At 47.6% G+C, this 16,461-nt stretch overlaps 1 protein-coding gene across 1 annotated transcript; it reads right to left on the bottom strand.

Moving 5' to 3' along the window:
* Positions 1 to 225: 225 nt before the first annotated feature.
* On the bottom strand, positions 226 to 15,771 carry rab4b (RAB4B, member RAS oncogene family). Its single transcript, XM_048265186.1, has 8 exons — positions 15,570 to 15,771; positions 8,588 to 8,668; positions 5,774 to 5,888; positions 5,602 to 5,664; positions 2,698 to 2,852; positions 2,141 to 2,236; positions 1,237 to 1,405; positions 226 to 637 (listed from the first exon to the last, which is right to left on the bottom strand). The coding sequence occupies exons 1-7, from the start codon at positions 15,583 to 15,585 to the stop codon at positions 1,290 to 1,292; spliced, it is 642 nt and encodes a 213-aa protein (XP_048121143.1). The 5' UTR covers positions 15,586 to 15,771; the 3' UTR covers positions 226 to 637; positions 1,237 to 1,289.
* Between the last annotated feature and the right edge of the window lie 690 nt (positions 15,772 to 16,461).

The raw sequence follows: 16,461 nt of genomic DNA, 5'->3' as shown, positions 1-16,461 counted from the left end.
GAATTCATACCCTCAATCAATGGATCCGGAACAGGACAAGCTGCAGTGGTTAAGTCAAACAAGCTGCCTTTGCGTGAGAAGGTTAAAAGTGTGTGTGTGTGTGTGTGTGTGTGTGTGTGTGTGTGTGGTCATGTACAGACACCACTGTAGCTAAAGCCTCCGTTTCTGATGATGATGATGATGGTGAGTGTGAGCACATTTGTGTCTGGGTGTCTGTAACCGGTATGTTTGTGTGTGTGTGTGTGTGTGTACACATGTGTACACATGTCTAAAAAAATGTGTGTGTCAGTGCATCTCTTTCCTTTATGGAGACATTGATGTGTCTTTGTTTGTCATGGAGTGTGTATGTGTGTTTATGTGTATAGTGCATTTCTATATTTGTGTGTGTGTGTTGCATGAAATCACAGGAGAAGGTTGTAGTGGGGAGCCTCTACTAGTCCCTCCCCCTGGCCAGCATCAAACCAATGTCCTTCCACAGGGGGGCTGAGCCAGCCTGCTGATTGGCTCTCACCACAGGTCAGGGGTCACAGGGAGCTGACGGTCGTCATGGGAACAGTGTCGTCCAGATGTTTCTGGGTGTGTGAGGGTCACAGAGGAGAGAGGGCGGCCTCCAAACCCAGAAACACATGGGACAGGGCTACGAGGAGGAGAGTGGGGGAGAGAGGGAGAGAGAGAGAGAGAGAGGAGAGAGAGAGAGAGAGAGAGAGAGAGGGGGGGGGCAGAGAGAGAGAGGGAGGAAGGCGAGTGTGAGAGAGAGACGTTAATATATGTGTTCTGTGCTACAGATATCAGTGTCTGCATAATGGCAGTTGGTGCTGTATGTATGTATGTGTGTGTGTGAGCATAATGGCAGTAGGTGCTATAGGTGCTGTATGTGTGTGTGTGTGTGTGTGTGTGTGTGTGTGTCTGCACAATAGCAGTAGGTGCTGTGTGTGCAGTGTGTAACGAGTGGAGATGCTGCAGACTTCAGATGCTACAGATGCTATTTTGAGGTTTAACTGAGGATGCAGGAAAGTTAATGTTGTCTCTCTCTCTCTATGTGGGTGTGTGTGTGTCTTTGTTTAACTCTAGGTGCGGTGTTGGTGTGTGTGTGTGTGCGTATGCTTACCTATAGGGGTGTGTGTGTGGGGCAGGGGGTGTGTGTGTGTGTGTGTGTGTGTGTGTGTGTGTGTGTGTGTGTGTGTGTGTGTGTGTGTGTGTGTGTGTGTGTGTGCGCGCGTGTGTGTGCATGCTTACCTGTAGGGGTGTGTGTGTGGGGCAGGGGTGTGTGTGTGTGTGGGGTCCGGCCCCTAGCAGCTGCACTGCTGTTTGGTCTGCGCTGCAGAGCCTCTTGGCTGCCGGAGCTGCCGCAGGGAAGCGTCGCCGTACTGGATACCAGAACCCATCCGCTCAGGGTCCAGCTCGCCTATTCACACACACACACACACGCACACAATTAATATAAACATACTATCACAGTGGACACCAAAGCCTGTTTAATCTATACAAAACAAATGCAAATTCACAATCAGAACCCATCAGTTTGGGGTCCAGCTAGCTGGGGTCCAGCAAATGCACAGGGCAAATGCACAGACGTATTTTCTGATAATGATCGGCGTTCTATACATTATCCTGCTTATTACACAGCTACTTGCCAAAAAAAATAAAATAAATAAAAGTCTTTATATTTATGTGTTACCGTTTCATTGTGGCAACACACGCTGAACTTTAATCAAACATTCTTTAGAACACAGCTGATCAACTGTCTTCTTTCAATTCCCCCTTGGGGATTAAGTAAGTAAGTAAGTAAAAGTAAGTAAGTAAGTATAAGTTAGTAAGTAAGTAATCTATCTATCTATCATCTTCTTCTTTCACTTTTGAATGAGGTTCCAATGCAAGAAGTGACAGGACTACTTGTGTGCGGAGTGATATGAAAGACGTGAATATCAAGCACAAAACCCATTTTCCTTGACAGCGGTCTGTTATACTTAGCAACGGTCTGTTATCGAGAAATAGCAGACCACCGAACGTTAGGAAGGCCCATTCAAGTGAACGGAGCATTCTGCAGCATTATAAAGAGCCGTGTAATAAGTGCTAACCCATACACACACACACACACACACACACACACACAGACACACACACACAGAGGGTTGCTGACCTGATTCAATCTTGTTGAGGATGGTGCGGGCACACTTGAGAAAGGCCTCCTCCACGTTCTCTCCAGTCAGAGCACTCGTCTCCAGAAACATCAGCTCTGAATGGAACACACAACTCAGGTTAGCACACACACACACACACACACACAAACTCAGGTTAATACACACACACTAACACACACACAACTCAGGTTAACACACACACACACACACACACACTGTGTGTAAGGGCTTTTATTCTACTCAGACACACTGAAATGTAGTGCCCCATCACTCTTAAGATAATGTTCTAGATGGGTCTACAAATGATTGCTGTTCTCAAGCATTCTACTTAGAATCCTCATAGAGTTTAAAGATGAAGCACTTACTTGGGGAAAAAAACACACACACACACACACACACACACACACACACACACACACATACACACACACATTAACACACACACACACACACACACACACACACACACACACACACACACACACACACACACACACAATGTAGACCGCTGTCTAAGTGGTGTTGTCATGGTAATGGTGCAGGGGTTAAAGGTCACCGTTCTCCTGAGCGAAGCGAGAGGCCTCCAGAAAGGTGACCTCTCGCTCAGCATCCAGGTCCTTCTTATTGCCGCACAGGATGATGACGATGTTGGGGCTGGCCAGGGTGCGAGCATCCGTCAGCCAGTTGGTCAAGGCGTTGTACGTCTCTCGGCTGTGTGTGTGTGTGTGTGTGTGTGTGTGTGTGGGAGGGGAGGGAGGGAGGGAGGGGGGAGAGAGAGAGAGAGAGAGAGATGGACTGAGTGAGAAATAAACAAATAAATCGTTCTATTCTTATCGCCTCTGAAAAACACGATTTAAGCCACCAAACAACCCAGAAACAATACAAATCAGCTCAACCTACACCATCAGTTAATCACAAGCTTAGCAGAGTTGACCAAATCCTCTCTGGATCCTTATTTAACCTCTCTTGATCTCAGAGGTTCAAGATGGACTTTTATCTACTGCATTTGGCACTTTAAATACATGTCCATTTAGTCGGACTCCGCTCAAACCCCTGGCTGAGGCGCTGCTCATTGCAGTGTTCATCCATTCTGCAGTGCCCATAACATTAAACAGTGTGTCCAGAGGATCAGTCACAGAGGGGAACACTGCACTCAATTCATATAAAACAGAATATTAAATGATTTCCTATGGAGCTATTTGAATGGTCTCAACACTGAATCACTGTTTTGTGCAGACAGATCTTTCTCACACACACACACACCCACCATAATCCTCCCTTTCATTTAAACGTCCCACTTCCTTGGGGCTTGTTTTGGTTGAGTCACAGATCACCCTGGCAACTATGAGCTAGTACCCATGGCGACCGAGGCGTGGCTAAGTCAGTGTAGCCTGTGCCGAGTGTGTGTCTGCCAAAAAGTGATGTTAGCATGGATGTATGTAGCGATGCAGACCTCCACCCATACGCAGTATGTACAACCCCTCGGCTCAGTCCTCCATCTCTCCTTCATTTGCTAGTTCAGTCTTTCTTTCTTTCTTTCTTCATCACTTGTTCACTGTCACCCCATTCTTCTGCCATCTCCATCCTCTCCACTCCACAGCCTCACTCTTCTGCTTGTCTCCTCCATGCACTCTCTCCATCAATCTAGCCCTCCATCTATTCTCTCTGCATTACTCTCCCTGTCCTTCAGGCCCTTTGTATGCACTTTGCCTTTTGTCATCACTTTGCGCTCTCTCCCTCCATCTTGGGCCTGGGCGTATGCCTCTCTGCCAAATTCCCATAGAGGTTCTCTCTCTTTAGTTTGCCTGCCCTCCCTCCCTCCCTCCCTCCCTCTCTGCTTCTCTCTCCCTCCCTCCCTCCCTCTCTGCTTCTCTCTCTCTCTCCCTCTCTGCTTCTCTCTCTCTCTCTCTCTCTCAGAGAGCTGGCACAAGATGACATTTTATTACAGGCCTGTCACTCTTCATCACGCCGCCGCCGACGACTCCATCTCTATTACCACGGCAGCGCCATGGCAACACACGCCTCATCAACAAACCCCCCCCCCCCCACACACACACACACACACACACTACCCCCACCTATCCCCCGCTCCTCCTAGGCACCCCAGTCATCAGCGCAACCCCCCCACCCCCCCACCCCCCAATCACATCATCACACCTGCCAGACTAACGTCTACACACCCGTCCACTCATACACTTTCCACATCTTTAGCAGGATGGTATAATGGAGCTGAGCATCACTTCTCTGACAAGGTGTGTTTATAGCACAGGCGTTTGTCGACACAAGGCGTTCAATAACTCAAGATACACAAGCAGGCCTGCAATCACAATCACACACACGCACACACCTCAATAACTCAAGCTACACAAGCAGGCCTGCACTGAAAGCCCTCTGTCCATCCCTGCAATGAGAACACCTGACCGATGCACAGCCAAACCATAATGCTCTTGATCAGGTGTGTTCGGCCAGAGTCCAGTCAGGTAGATAGGAAACATGTCATACTACAGGGACCCCCACCTGAACAACTGATAACCTCCATCAGAGAGGAAATAACATTGATGTAGCAATGACACACAATACACTATATCCATCTGGCTAAAGCTAGAACAGTACTTGACATTCTTATTGGTCCAGGATGAATGCTGCCGACCAATGAGGGGGCTGGATGTTGGTATGTGTGTGGTTGCCAGCAGGACATCTGGTGCAGGGGGTGCAGATGGACATGCAGTGGCTCAATGGCTCAGAGGAGTGTGTGTGTGTGTGTGTGTGTGTGTGTGTGTGTGTGTGCGGGTGCGTGTCTGTGTGTCTGTGTGTGTGCGGGTGCGTGTCTGTGTGTCTGTGCGTGTGTGTGTGTGTGTGTGCGTGCGCATGCGTGCGTGTGCATGTGTGTGTGCGTGTGCATGCTCACAGGCTCCTGCAGCTCCCTCAGGTTAGCCTTCCTGCCCCACACTCGGGTGAGCAGCCAATGGAACAACGCGCACTGAGCTACGAGTTAATCTATCGCTGTGTGATATTTTGCCACTATGACGTCATGTCTGAGTGTGTGTGTGTGTGTGTGTGTGTGTGCACAACACACACTGAGCTACGAGTTAATCTGTCTCTGTATAAATATTTCACCACAATGATGAGTGTGTGTGTGCGCGAGTGTGTGTGTGCACGTGTGCGTGTGGGACAAGTGTGAAAGACCAAGGTGCAGGTTTGTATGTGTTTTGCATGTGTGACAGGATGTGTGTGTGTGTGTGTGTGTGTGTGTGTGTGTGGGGGGGTTGAGACAGGATATACAGTATGACATATGTTAGGTCATGAATGTGAAACAGGTAGAGGCAGTTCTGAGAAATCCAAGTGGGAGATGTGCATGAGGAAGTTGCAGTGTGAGTGTGTGTGTGAGATAGTGATTGTGTGTGTGTGTGTGTGTGTGTGAGAGTGATTGTGTGTGTGTGTGTGCGTATTCCCTTCTCACCTTGTGATATCATAGACCAACAGAGCTCCTGCTGCTCCACGGTAGTAGCTGCGTGTCACAGACCTACAGACAGATCAAAAGAGCCAATCAGAGTCTTACTACCAATTCCATCAGCCAATCAGATCGCACAAAAGGGCCCAGTGACGATAGCCAGCCAATGAGAAGACTTTACCTGAAACGCTCCTGTCCAGCTGTGTCCCAGATCTGCAGTTTGACCGTCTTGCCACCGACGTTCACCACCCTGGAGCCAAACTCAACACCGATGGTGTGATTGGAGTCCTGCTTGACTGTGCAGGACACACACCACACACACACACACACACACACACACACACACACAGGAGAGGTTAAACAGCTGTATCTAGGCTAAATTTATTTAAAATGTATTGAAATGTATCTGTTATACCATACAATTACACAGAGTATATGTAGTGAAATGCTTTGTCCACTGTCTCCATGGCTGTGCAATGTGTAAGTTAATAAACAAATAAACAAGAGAAGAAGAAAACATGTCTAAAGGGCATGAAGTGTTTACAACATGCTTGTGCTCCTGCTACAGTCCTCATTCAGTAGCCGGATAGCTTGGGGATAAAAACTCTTCCGCGTTCTCTCTGTGTTGACTAGGGGTAGACGGCCCTCGATTCCACCATGAAGCTCTGTGAGCACTGTAGCACTCTGAGATGGATCATTAGATGCGAGGGGAGATGGGAGGGCGGCACGCAGCAGTCCCCTGTAGTGAGTGTGCGGGTGCCGGCGTGCAGATTAAGCGACGGCACTTGATTAGCCGTAACGGGCACGCTAGCGCTAACGGCCCCGGCACTCATTCTGATGCTAATGACGCTATTGTGATGTGCGGGAGGCGGATGCTGACAGGACAGACCGGGCGAAACAGCCCTCCGCTGACTCACGCTCACAGAGGGGAAGGCACTTTACATGCAGAGCTACAGAGGATTTAGAAAGGGGGAGAGGGAGAACAGGAGAGGAGAGGAAGAGAGAGAGGGGAAGAGAGGGAGAGAAAGATAGAGAGAGGGGGGATAGAGACGGGGGAGAGAAGGAGATGGATAGACAAGGGAGAGATGGAGAGGGAGAGAAAGAAAATAGAGAGAGAGGGGAGAGAGGAAGAGAGAGAGGGGGAGAGAGGATAGAGAGAGAGGGAGAAGATTGAGGAGAGAAGAGGGAGAGAGGAAGAGAGAGAGGGAGAAGATTGAGGAGAAAAGAGGGAGAGAGGAAGAGAGAGAGGGAGAAAATTGAGGAGAGAAGAGGGAGAGAGGAAGAGAGAGAGGGGGAGAGAGGAAGAGAGAGGAAGAGAGAGAGGGGGAGAGAGGAAGAGAGAGAGGGAGAAGATTGAGGAGAAAAGAGGGAGGAGGGAGAATATTGAGATGAAAATGAACAGACGACGAAGTGTGGTGGGGGCTGCGCGCTAATGGAGACGAGTCTGCCTACAGGGAGGAGGTCTGGAGACCGGCATAATGGCGCAGAGAATAACTTGGCACTCAACTCCAAAAAAAAAAAAAAAAAAATTGATCATCGATTTTAGGAAGAAGCAGGTTGACCACCGACCATTGTATCAGTTCAATCCAGTTCTACTGTATGTTTCCTGGGTCCCCATATCTCATCTCTTACATGTACAATACACCAATTAACTGGTAAAAAAAAAAAAAAAAAAAAAAAATAATCACAACAATGTCTTTACTTCCTGAGAACTTATCGGAAGGTAGATCTGTCACAACAGCTTATGGTGTCTTGTGCCCTAAAGAGTGTCCTGAGTTACAGGATACTCGTGTGGTACGGCAACAGTTCAGCAGCAAAACAGACAACAAGGCTCAAGAGTTAGCAACACCACCAACACACATCTGCCTAATTTGGAGGACACTAAGGCTACACCTCCCGATGTCTGTAGATTTCATCCAGCATCATAAAAGGCTTTTCCACATGAGAACCGATACTCGCTAGTATTCAATTCCTTGTTAACGAGAAGCAGGCAGGCAAAGCAGGCAATTTGAGTGGCGGTACGGCAGGCAAGCACAGTCCCGACATTCCTGCTGCTTGCATGAGAACACGCCCACCCGCCATCAAGATAAAAAAAAACAAAAAAAAAACGTTTAGCTTTTGAGGTGGCAGTGCGGGCACTTTAGTTTTAGTCTTTGACAGAAAGCAGAGACCGCTGTCCACCTGAAAACCCTTGTGCCACCCAGCACATGTTTGAACTGTCCATCAGAGCACAGACCACAAGACTGATGGACAGTTTTTTAGTCCAAAGCCATTACCACACTGAACTCTGCACTGAAATTACTCACTTTATAGACACAACTGTGCACTATTTAACTCCTGCCAACTGTTTCCACTGCCCACAACTGTTTCAAAATAAAAGTCCTCATTACAATAATTCACTATTGAACTTTTAAAACTATCCAACTATTTAGCCATTCCAACCGTCAGTTCACATTAACTATGACTCTTGCCGGCTGTTTTCTCTATCTGACTTCCGTCTTTTTACTTGGATTATATTTAAAACAACATTTAACAATATTTTATTCAGCAGCCGTTTTTGCATTTTCATGCACTCGTAATTCCCTGGAATTATATTTTCTAGTTATTAATTTATTATTTTAACCTGTGCTTATAAAGGTTTTAGTTTTAATATGCTGACAATTGTGCATGTGTGAGCTGCAGGTGTGTGAATGATAAGATAGTGGTTGTTAAAAGTATATTTTGAGCTTCATTTCAGGTAGTGCACCTGAATTTCATTGTATCATGCAATGACAATAAAGGAGCCTATCTAGAAAAAGAAGAAGCAAGTGATAGCAGAGAGCATGGGGAGGAGGGAAAGAAAGACAGAATAAAGAGAGAGAGAGACAGAGAGAGGGAAGGACAATGTGGGAGAGAGAGAGAGAGAGAGAGAGAGAGAGAGAGAGAGAGAGAGAGAGAGAGAGAGAGAGAGAGAGAGAGAGAGAGAGAGAGAGAGAGAGAGAGAGGCGGTGCTTACACTTGTTCTCGATGAACTGATGGAGGAGGCAGGATTTCCCCGTCCCAGCACTGCCAATCACCAGGAACTTGAACAGGAAATCTGAGGGCATAAGAAAGACAGACAGAGGAGACAGAGGAGACAGAGGAGAGAGAGGAGAGAGAGGAGAGAGAGAGAGGGGGGGTGAGACAGTAAGTGAGTGAGTGTTAATCAATAACGGAGTTTCAGCGAATTCCGCAGAGAAGACAGAACACTTCACTCATCTTTCTTGCCCCCATCTGTCTTCCCTCCGTCTCCACCTCCCCTTCCCTCCACCTCCCCCACCCCTTCCCTCCATCTCCCCCACCTCCCAAACCCCTTCCCTCCGTCTCCACCTCCCCCACCCCTTCCCTCCATCTCCACCTCCCCCACCCCTTCCCTCCACCTCCCCCACCCCTTCCCTCCGTCTCCACCTCCCCCACCCCTTCCCTCCACCTCCCCCACCCCTTCCCTCCACCTCCGGCCTGTCTCCGCCTGTCAGTTCTGGTAAATGCAAAAATGTCTGGACGCTCCTGAGTGCGGACATCACAGCTGGGCCTGGGCCTGGGCCAGCGAAGCGGACTGCTGCTATAGGCTCCGCCACAGTCAGAGCTAAAGGCGCCCAGGCGCAGGGATCTGAATGCATGAGGGGCATCAGAGGGGTGTTCTAACAGGAGTGGACCTTCCAACAGGTCTTCTTCGAACTTAGGCCTAGAGCATTTTTGTGTAAACAGTCAAAATTGATTGATTTAAATAACTCTTATTTCACTTACTCCCATAACCCCCACTCAGAACACACACACAGACAGACAGATAGACAGACAGGCACATACACAGACAGAAAGACAGACAGACACAGACAGACAGACAGACAGACACACGATTAAACAACTATTCGATTAGGCCTAATCAATGAAATAGTCAGATTATTGGACTATCAACATCATCGTAAGTTGCAGACCTCTCACACCCGCACTCTTTCACAAGTCACATACACACATGCTCACACACACACACACGCTCACATACACACACACCCCTCTGCGGCACAGCTGAATCTGAAAACCGTCTTTGTGTGTGGGGTGACTGGCAGTCAGCTTGCAGTGGGCATCATTTGCATGGTTTGCTGGCCAGTGGATAATGAGAAGTCCTGGCACTCTGAGGCCAAGGCTTGTGATTGGACAGAGTAGCCCGGTGGCACGGACACACAGCATGACTGACAGAACCACTGGCCAATCAACAGGGAGGGGAGTTGGGGAAAAAAGGCTGCCATTCTCAGGCTTGGTTCCAACTTAAACACTCCACTGTGGTTGCCATGCTCCGAAACTATGCGGTCAAGTACCATTGCCAAACCTCGAGAGATGAGCCTGGCATGGTGGCATGGCACACAGTCTGCTCCGTCAGTTGGCAACCCTGGCAGGGCGTTGGAGCATGGCGGCCCTGAGTGTCAGGTGTAGCATTGGAGGCCTATGGCCGGAGGCTGCTTCTAGAGGCACTGGTGTTAGCGCCGAGGTATTTACATCTCCAAACACACACTCCTGTTTGACATTCACAAACACAAACAGACGCACGTACGCATGACCCTGTTTGACATTAAAACACACACACACACACACACACACCAAGAGACAAAGGCAGAGGGCAAGTCATGCAGGACTCAAGGGCCTTTCTAGTGCTTTCTGTGGACGGACAGATCGGCTGATAGCGTTAAGGCCACAAACATAAAGGCGTAACAGTAGAGGCCTAAGGGCGGGCACGGGCACACACACACACACACACACACACACACACACACACACACACACACACACACACACACACACACACACACACAGACACACACAGACACACACAGACACAGAGGGCAAGTCATACTGGACTGGAGCTGCTGCCATTGGTGCTGTTAGCTATTAGCGCTATTAGCTGAAGGACCGGACGGCAGAGGAACTTGTATCTTTAACAACAACTACAGGAACACCGAGCAGAGCCCAATACCCAATAGTGATGATACATGGGCCAACTTTCTGAGCAATGTTGCTGCGCAACTACAAAACTGGTTCCATGTGTTTTGATTGGATGGTCATGATAATTTGCCAACTGATTGTTTTCCAGAAAAGGAAAGTTAGCCAGTATCAGTGGAAATGCACTAGAACAATACTGCCCCACATTATTATATACAAGATTGCCCCACATTCCCACAATATTGCTAAAAACTTTTCCTGGTGCATTAGCTTCCTCTTGTGGAATGGGTATGCAAACATGTGAACAGCAGAGTCAGGACTTAACTCGTAGGTGCAGGATTATTAAGATCAGCCCTAGTGATCAACCCAGGAAGTCACACAAACCATCATCATCACTTCCTCGTCCGTGAGAACACGAGCGCACAGACACACACAAACACACACACACACACACACACGCACACGCACACACAGACGTTAACCACAGGCTCTGGGGTCTCACAAAGATCCACACAGCGATCAGGCTACAGACTGTACCCAGGCAGTTTACCATGCAAATAGAGGCCAACAGTAATGGTGTTGACATAGGCCTAACTGACGATCACACTGATGAGTGTAGGCTGGTGGTTTACAAGGACAGGAGTATGGACAGGCAGCTGGGGCATGGCGTGGACATTAAACACTGCTAACACTGATACACATAAAATTACAGTCACATTAGTGTGTGTGTGTGTGTGTGATTAGAATGCACAGTAACTGATCTTCCAAAACCTAACCGCTGTGCCCTATATTGCAAATGTTCCGAAAGTCACGCACACGTACCCAACCGACCAAACCACAACGATGACAGAACACCGTGTGCACAACAAAACTGCACAGAAAGTTGTCAGCATGAGAAGCCAACCTCCAGCCTGCACTCTCCCCTCTACTCACTCTCCCTCCCCGCAGCACCATTTCCTGTGTGCCTCTGCAGTGAGACAGGGACAGAAGTGGAGCATCCTCAGAGACAGTCGGCCGCCGTCGTCGTCGTCATCATGATTAGCCCGTTAGCGCTGAGCTCACCCTCGCACCCACCCAGGCTGTCTGCTCTGGCTCTGGCTCTGCGCTGCGCGGCTCTGTCCCATTTAGCACTTCTTGCTCACCGGGGCAGGGCTCAGACACGGCTCACTCTGACATTAGCCTACGCCACGCGGGAACGACTCCAGGCAAGCTAAAAACAGCTCAGGTAGAGATGACAGCGTAACGTTGCATCAACAAATACAGCGTGCACACATACACACACGCCCCTGTAGGCCTGTGATTGTTCCTGTGTGTGTGAGTACAGACCACCATCCCACAGGTGTGTTTGTGTGTGTGTGTGTGTGTGTGTGTTAGCAACAAGCAAAAACCCATCAGGGGATTCCCCTTGTTTAAACTCTGCTCGGAGAAACTGGAGCTGCTGTCATCGTCTCTCTTTGCCGCCTACATACTGCTAATTACAAACACCAGAACAGACAGAGCAGAGAGAGAGAGAGAGAGAGAGAGAGAGAGAGAGAGAGAGAGAGAGAGAGAGAGAGAGAGAGATGCAGTGAGAGGGATGAGGAGGAAAAAGGGAGGTGGAAAAAAGGTAACAGAGAGAGAGATCAAAGTCAATAAGAGTCTGATAAAACAAACCCTGGAGAAACCGAGAGAAAACAGACAAGGAAGGAAAGATAGAAACTGAGGGAGGGAGAGAGAGAGAAGGGCAGAGAAAGAGTGAACGAAACATAGATAACTTATCAATCCAACCCGCAGGCTTAAGACAACTGACTCCATCCTCTTGTACAGGCAGTCAACATACAAAAATAGTAAGTGGTGTGCGTGTAAGCATGCATGTGTGTGTACTGTATGTGTCTGTGTGTGTGTGCCTGTGTGTCTTTGTGTGTGTTTGTGTGTGTGTCTCTCCACACTTGCTCGTCCAGTAATACACGTCATTGCATTTTGTAAACAAGCCACTTACAGCAGATACACACCATGCAGCAAATCAAAAGCACTAAAAGCATCTCTCCCGATAGCAGCCAGCTCCACACTGGATGGCCCAGGGCCAGAGGACAGCTGGATCACTTCAAGGCCCACTAGCTGCCTGCGCTGCACAGCATGTCTGTTCGCAGAAGAGCCGCACTGGACACTGCTTCACATGCCAACCAGACTCACAGACACACAGACAAATGGACCACAGGTGTAACAGGGGGTTGGACACACATAGGGGTAAAGGGTCATTCACACCAAGAACGATAACTATAACCATAACAATAAAAGCATGCACACTGTCTCTCCTTGTGTTAATGAATGTGACGGCTAAAATTTGATGGGTTCTGATTAGCTTTTTATCATTCTCAAAATCGCTCTGAAAGTGATCCCCAATGATGTCGTTCTTCATGTTGTTATCGTTATAGTTTATGTGTGAACGTCGTCATTCATATTAATGAGAACGATATTTGTTTATAGGTATCGTTCTTGGTGTGAATGACCCTTAAGACTGTGTCCAGAGTAGACCGAAGACAACACATGCAATAGGTGTTAGAACTGAATGTAATGGAATAGAACTGAATGCAATGGAATACAATGGAATGGAGTAGAGAAATGGAATTGTAGAATGAAATAAAATATAATACTATTACAGGAGAGGGTGGACATGGGGTAAGATCAGGCCCAGAATAGACTGGAGAGACACCCCTTGCGATCGGTGTTTAAATAGAATAGAACAGAATATAGAACTTCTATACTGTTCACAGGTTCAGCAGTGGCGTCGTATGCATGGATGGGTGGAGAGTAGACTGAGGGCAGCCTGGTCCTGGGCTGCATGTATGAGGTCAGAGCTGGACCTCCTGGGTCCATGACCCTGGGCTCACCTCCATACAAGGGCTGGAGTCTAGCCATCCTCCAGCCTGGACCCCAGCCACGGCTCCCCCACTCGCTCTCAGCAGTCAGGTGGCTGGTACAGTGAGTGTGTGAGGGAGAATGTGAGAGAATGTGTGTGTGTATGTGTGTGTCAGAAAGAGGGAGAGTGTGTGTGTGTGTGTGTGTGTGTGTGTGAGTGTGTGTGTGTGTTTGTTACCATTACTTTCTGTGTCTTGTTCTCAGATCTAACAGTCAGGAAGCTAGTGTGTGTGTGCGCGCATATGTGTGTGTGTTTCTCTTGGAAACATTAGGCCTCCGTGGGTGCTAATGTTCCGTGAGGGATCACACTACGTTCTTCTTGGCTGCTCTGGGCCATGCCCCTCTGCGTCGCCCAGGCAGATAGAGAGAGAGAGAGAGAGAGAGAGAGAGAGAGAGAGAGAGAGAGAGAGAGAGAGAGAGAGAGAGATAGAGATAGAGATAGAGATAGAGAGAGAGAGAGAGGGGGACAGAGAGGGAGAGGGAGAGACAGACAGACAGACGGAAGAGAGAATTGCCAAAACACAATGCTAACAGAGGGAAATCAATGAGAACTCATGCACTACTGACTGGCACAGATCCAGCAATGCATTAGCTTCATACTACACACTTCAGGTAGAGTTACCCGCCTTCAGACATATGAGAGAGAGAGAGAGAGAGAGAGAGAGAGAGAGAGAGAGAGAGAGAGAGAGAGAGAGAGAGAGAGAGAGAGAGAGAGAGAGAGAGAGAGAGAGAGAAACCCAAGAAGAAATGGGAAGGAGGGAGGCAGAGAGAGGGATAGAGAGAGGGAGAAAGGGAAGTCTAGCTGAAGGCAGGGAGAGAGATGGAGGGAGAGTTGTTATGGGGGGAGAACATGGGAGAAAGACAGATCCAGTACGTGGGAGGAGAGATGGGGGGTTGGACGTATGGTGAAGAGAATGAGAGCTGGTGTGATGTGATGAAAGGGAGTTGGGACAGGATGGAGACCAGAGAGGAGGCAGGGGGAGTGTGTGTGTGTGTGTGTGTGTGTGACACAGAGAGAGGAGGGGAGCGGGTGTAAGATGGCTGGCTGTAACATGAGAAGGGGTTCACAGCTCACATCACTCCCCTACCTTCACAAGCCAACAGGCATCCAGACAAAGATGGAGCATGCAGGTTGAGTTCCTGTCTTCTCTTTAAACTGTGTTATTTTCCTGCAAAATTCTGCTCAACACAGGCAGATGAAAGTAGGCCTACACCTCATGTTCTCCATAAGGCTACACCTGGTCTATGACAGATGAGACGAGTCGCATGGCATGTTAAGACATAATATTCAACAGAACAAATGTCACGTCAAATAAACCAATCCCAGAAACACAAAGGCACACTGAACACCGTTTAAGTAATTATCATGAGCCTACTTCTTAAACACTAGTACATGTAAGTTATTCCACCGATTTCCCAATGCCTAGTTCAAACAACTGTATAACTTGAGACAGATCGGATTACAGAGTTCGACAAATCCTAATCGGTTTCCATACATCCATGTCAAAATGTTGCACAGATACACATGATTTTTGAAAAAGACAACCTACATTGGAATAACTTGCCATATCACACCATAGCAAATTACGGAGTACAGTTAGAAGTGACAGCTGTTAGGAAGACATTGGCTGGAACTGAAGTAAAGTACCATTCTTCAACTTCATGACGGGCATAGATGGATTATGTTGGAACTGTGCTTTGAATCAATGTATGTATACGGCTGAATGATGGCGACACTAAATCATACAGCTGAAGTTCACCCGTCAAATACTAGCTAGCCATAACTAGCTCAGCTAAAGCTGAAAAGACCTGGCAAACCATCAACCACTTCCTATCTATAGTAGGTGCATGTTAGCAAGTTAGCTAGCGATAGATTCCGGGGCTTTTCAACTATGTCCATACACGTTTTACCGTCTCTAGAACTATAGTTAATTAACAAGGAAAACACAGTTGGTGTGGGAAGATGACAATGAAAAGCACTTCCAAAAATAGCATGTGCAAACACAACATCCTGTCCAAGGATGCATAACCAACAAGCGGTTGGTTGACATTCAATAGATGGCTAACGTTAGCAAACGTTAACGTTATATGGTTGGAGAAGATATCATAGCTAACATTTGAGTTACCGTATGTCTCTGACATGTCGGCGCCGCTGCTGAAACGACTTGGACTCCAACTGTTTGAAAGAGATGTCTCCAGATAACTCGGGTTTCAGCTAACGATCCCCGTGTGCTGATTAAATAACAACTGTAGCTACCTGCTTGCAGACGTAAGTAACCAACCAGCTAAGTAAGCTATCCACCACTACCGCAGCAAACCACACAGCATCAGCACCTTGTTCCTGTTTACTGAATATCAAAATAAAAGTTTTATGACGGACCGCTATAAATTACACTCAGGTTGCGCCTTATAGCTACATTTTTACAACACAAATCAGAGCCTGACATATGACCAACGTGAAGAGCAATGTAGCTAATGTCATATCCATGAGGTAGGCCTAAATTATTATTATTATTAATCACACCTAATTCAGCAAACACAGCAGGCTTACTAGGCTACCTGTAGCCTAGGTCTATCATATGATAATTCCACGCAAAACTGTCACATCCATAACCCCAACACAATGCCATGGTTTTTAGTTGGCATTATGGATGTGACAGTTCTGCGTGCAGATGCCCCATAGCATTGCACAGTAAAAATCCCTCTGTGAGTTCATCCCATCTCTCTATTTGTCCATCCTCCTCCATTCCTTCCTTCCTTCCTTCCTTCCATCCTCCTGTCCTAACCCCACCTTCTAATTAATTTTGTGAAATAAACGAGGAAGGAATGTAAGGAGGATGGAGGAATCAAGGAGAGACAGATTATGAGAAATGAGATGTCCTGCTCACTCTCACATCACTTTACAGTAAGAGACGTTACTGTAATTGGGTCATTCTTCAATTAGGGGAACTTTCTTTTATGTCCCCAGGTTATAAATTCATGTTAGAAATACTATATTACAAAATAAATAGTTTAGTT

The sequence above is a fragment of the Alosa alosa genome, chromosome 15 (assembly GCF_017589495.1).
Source record: "Alosa alosa isolate M-15738 ecotype Scorff River chromosome 15, AALO_Geno_1.1, whole genome shotgun sequence".
Taxonomy (NCBI): Eukaryota; Metazoa; Chordata; class Actinopteri; order Clupeiformes; family Clupeidae; genus Alosa; species Alosa alosa.
This window is presented reverse-complemented; position numbering and strand designations above follow the sequence as displayed.

What these genes read in the sequence shown, in the direction of transcription:
- rab4b (XM_048265186.1), bottom strand. An exon ending in TTGGTCTATGATATCACAAG is followed by an intron (nt 2,853 to 5,601) that starts GTGAGAAGGGAA and finishes ACACACACACAG; the next exon opens with CCGAGAGACGTACAACGCCT. An exon ending in CCTCAACAAGATTGAATCAG is followed by an intron (nt 1,406 to 2,140) that starts GTCAGCAACCCT and finishes GTGTGTGAATAG; the next exon opens with GCGAGCTGGACCCTGAGCGG.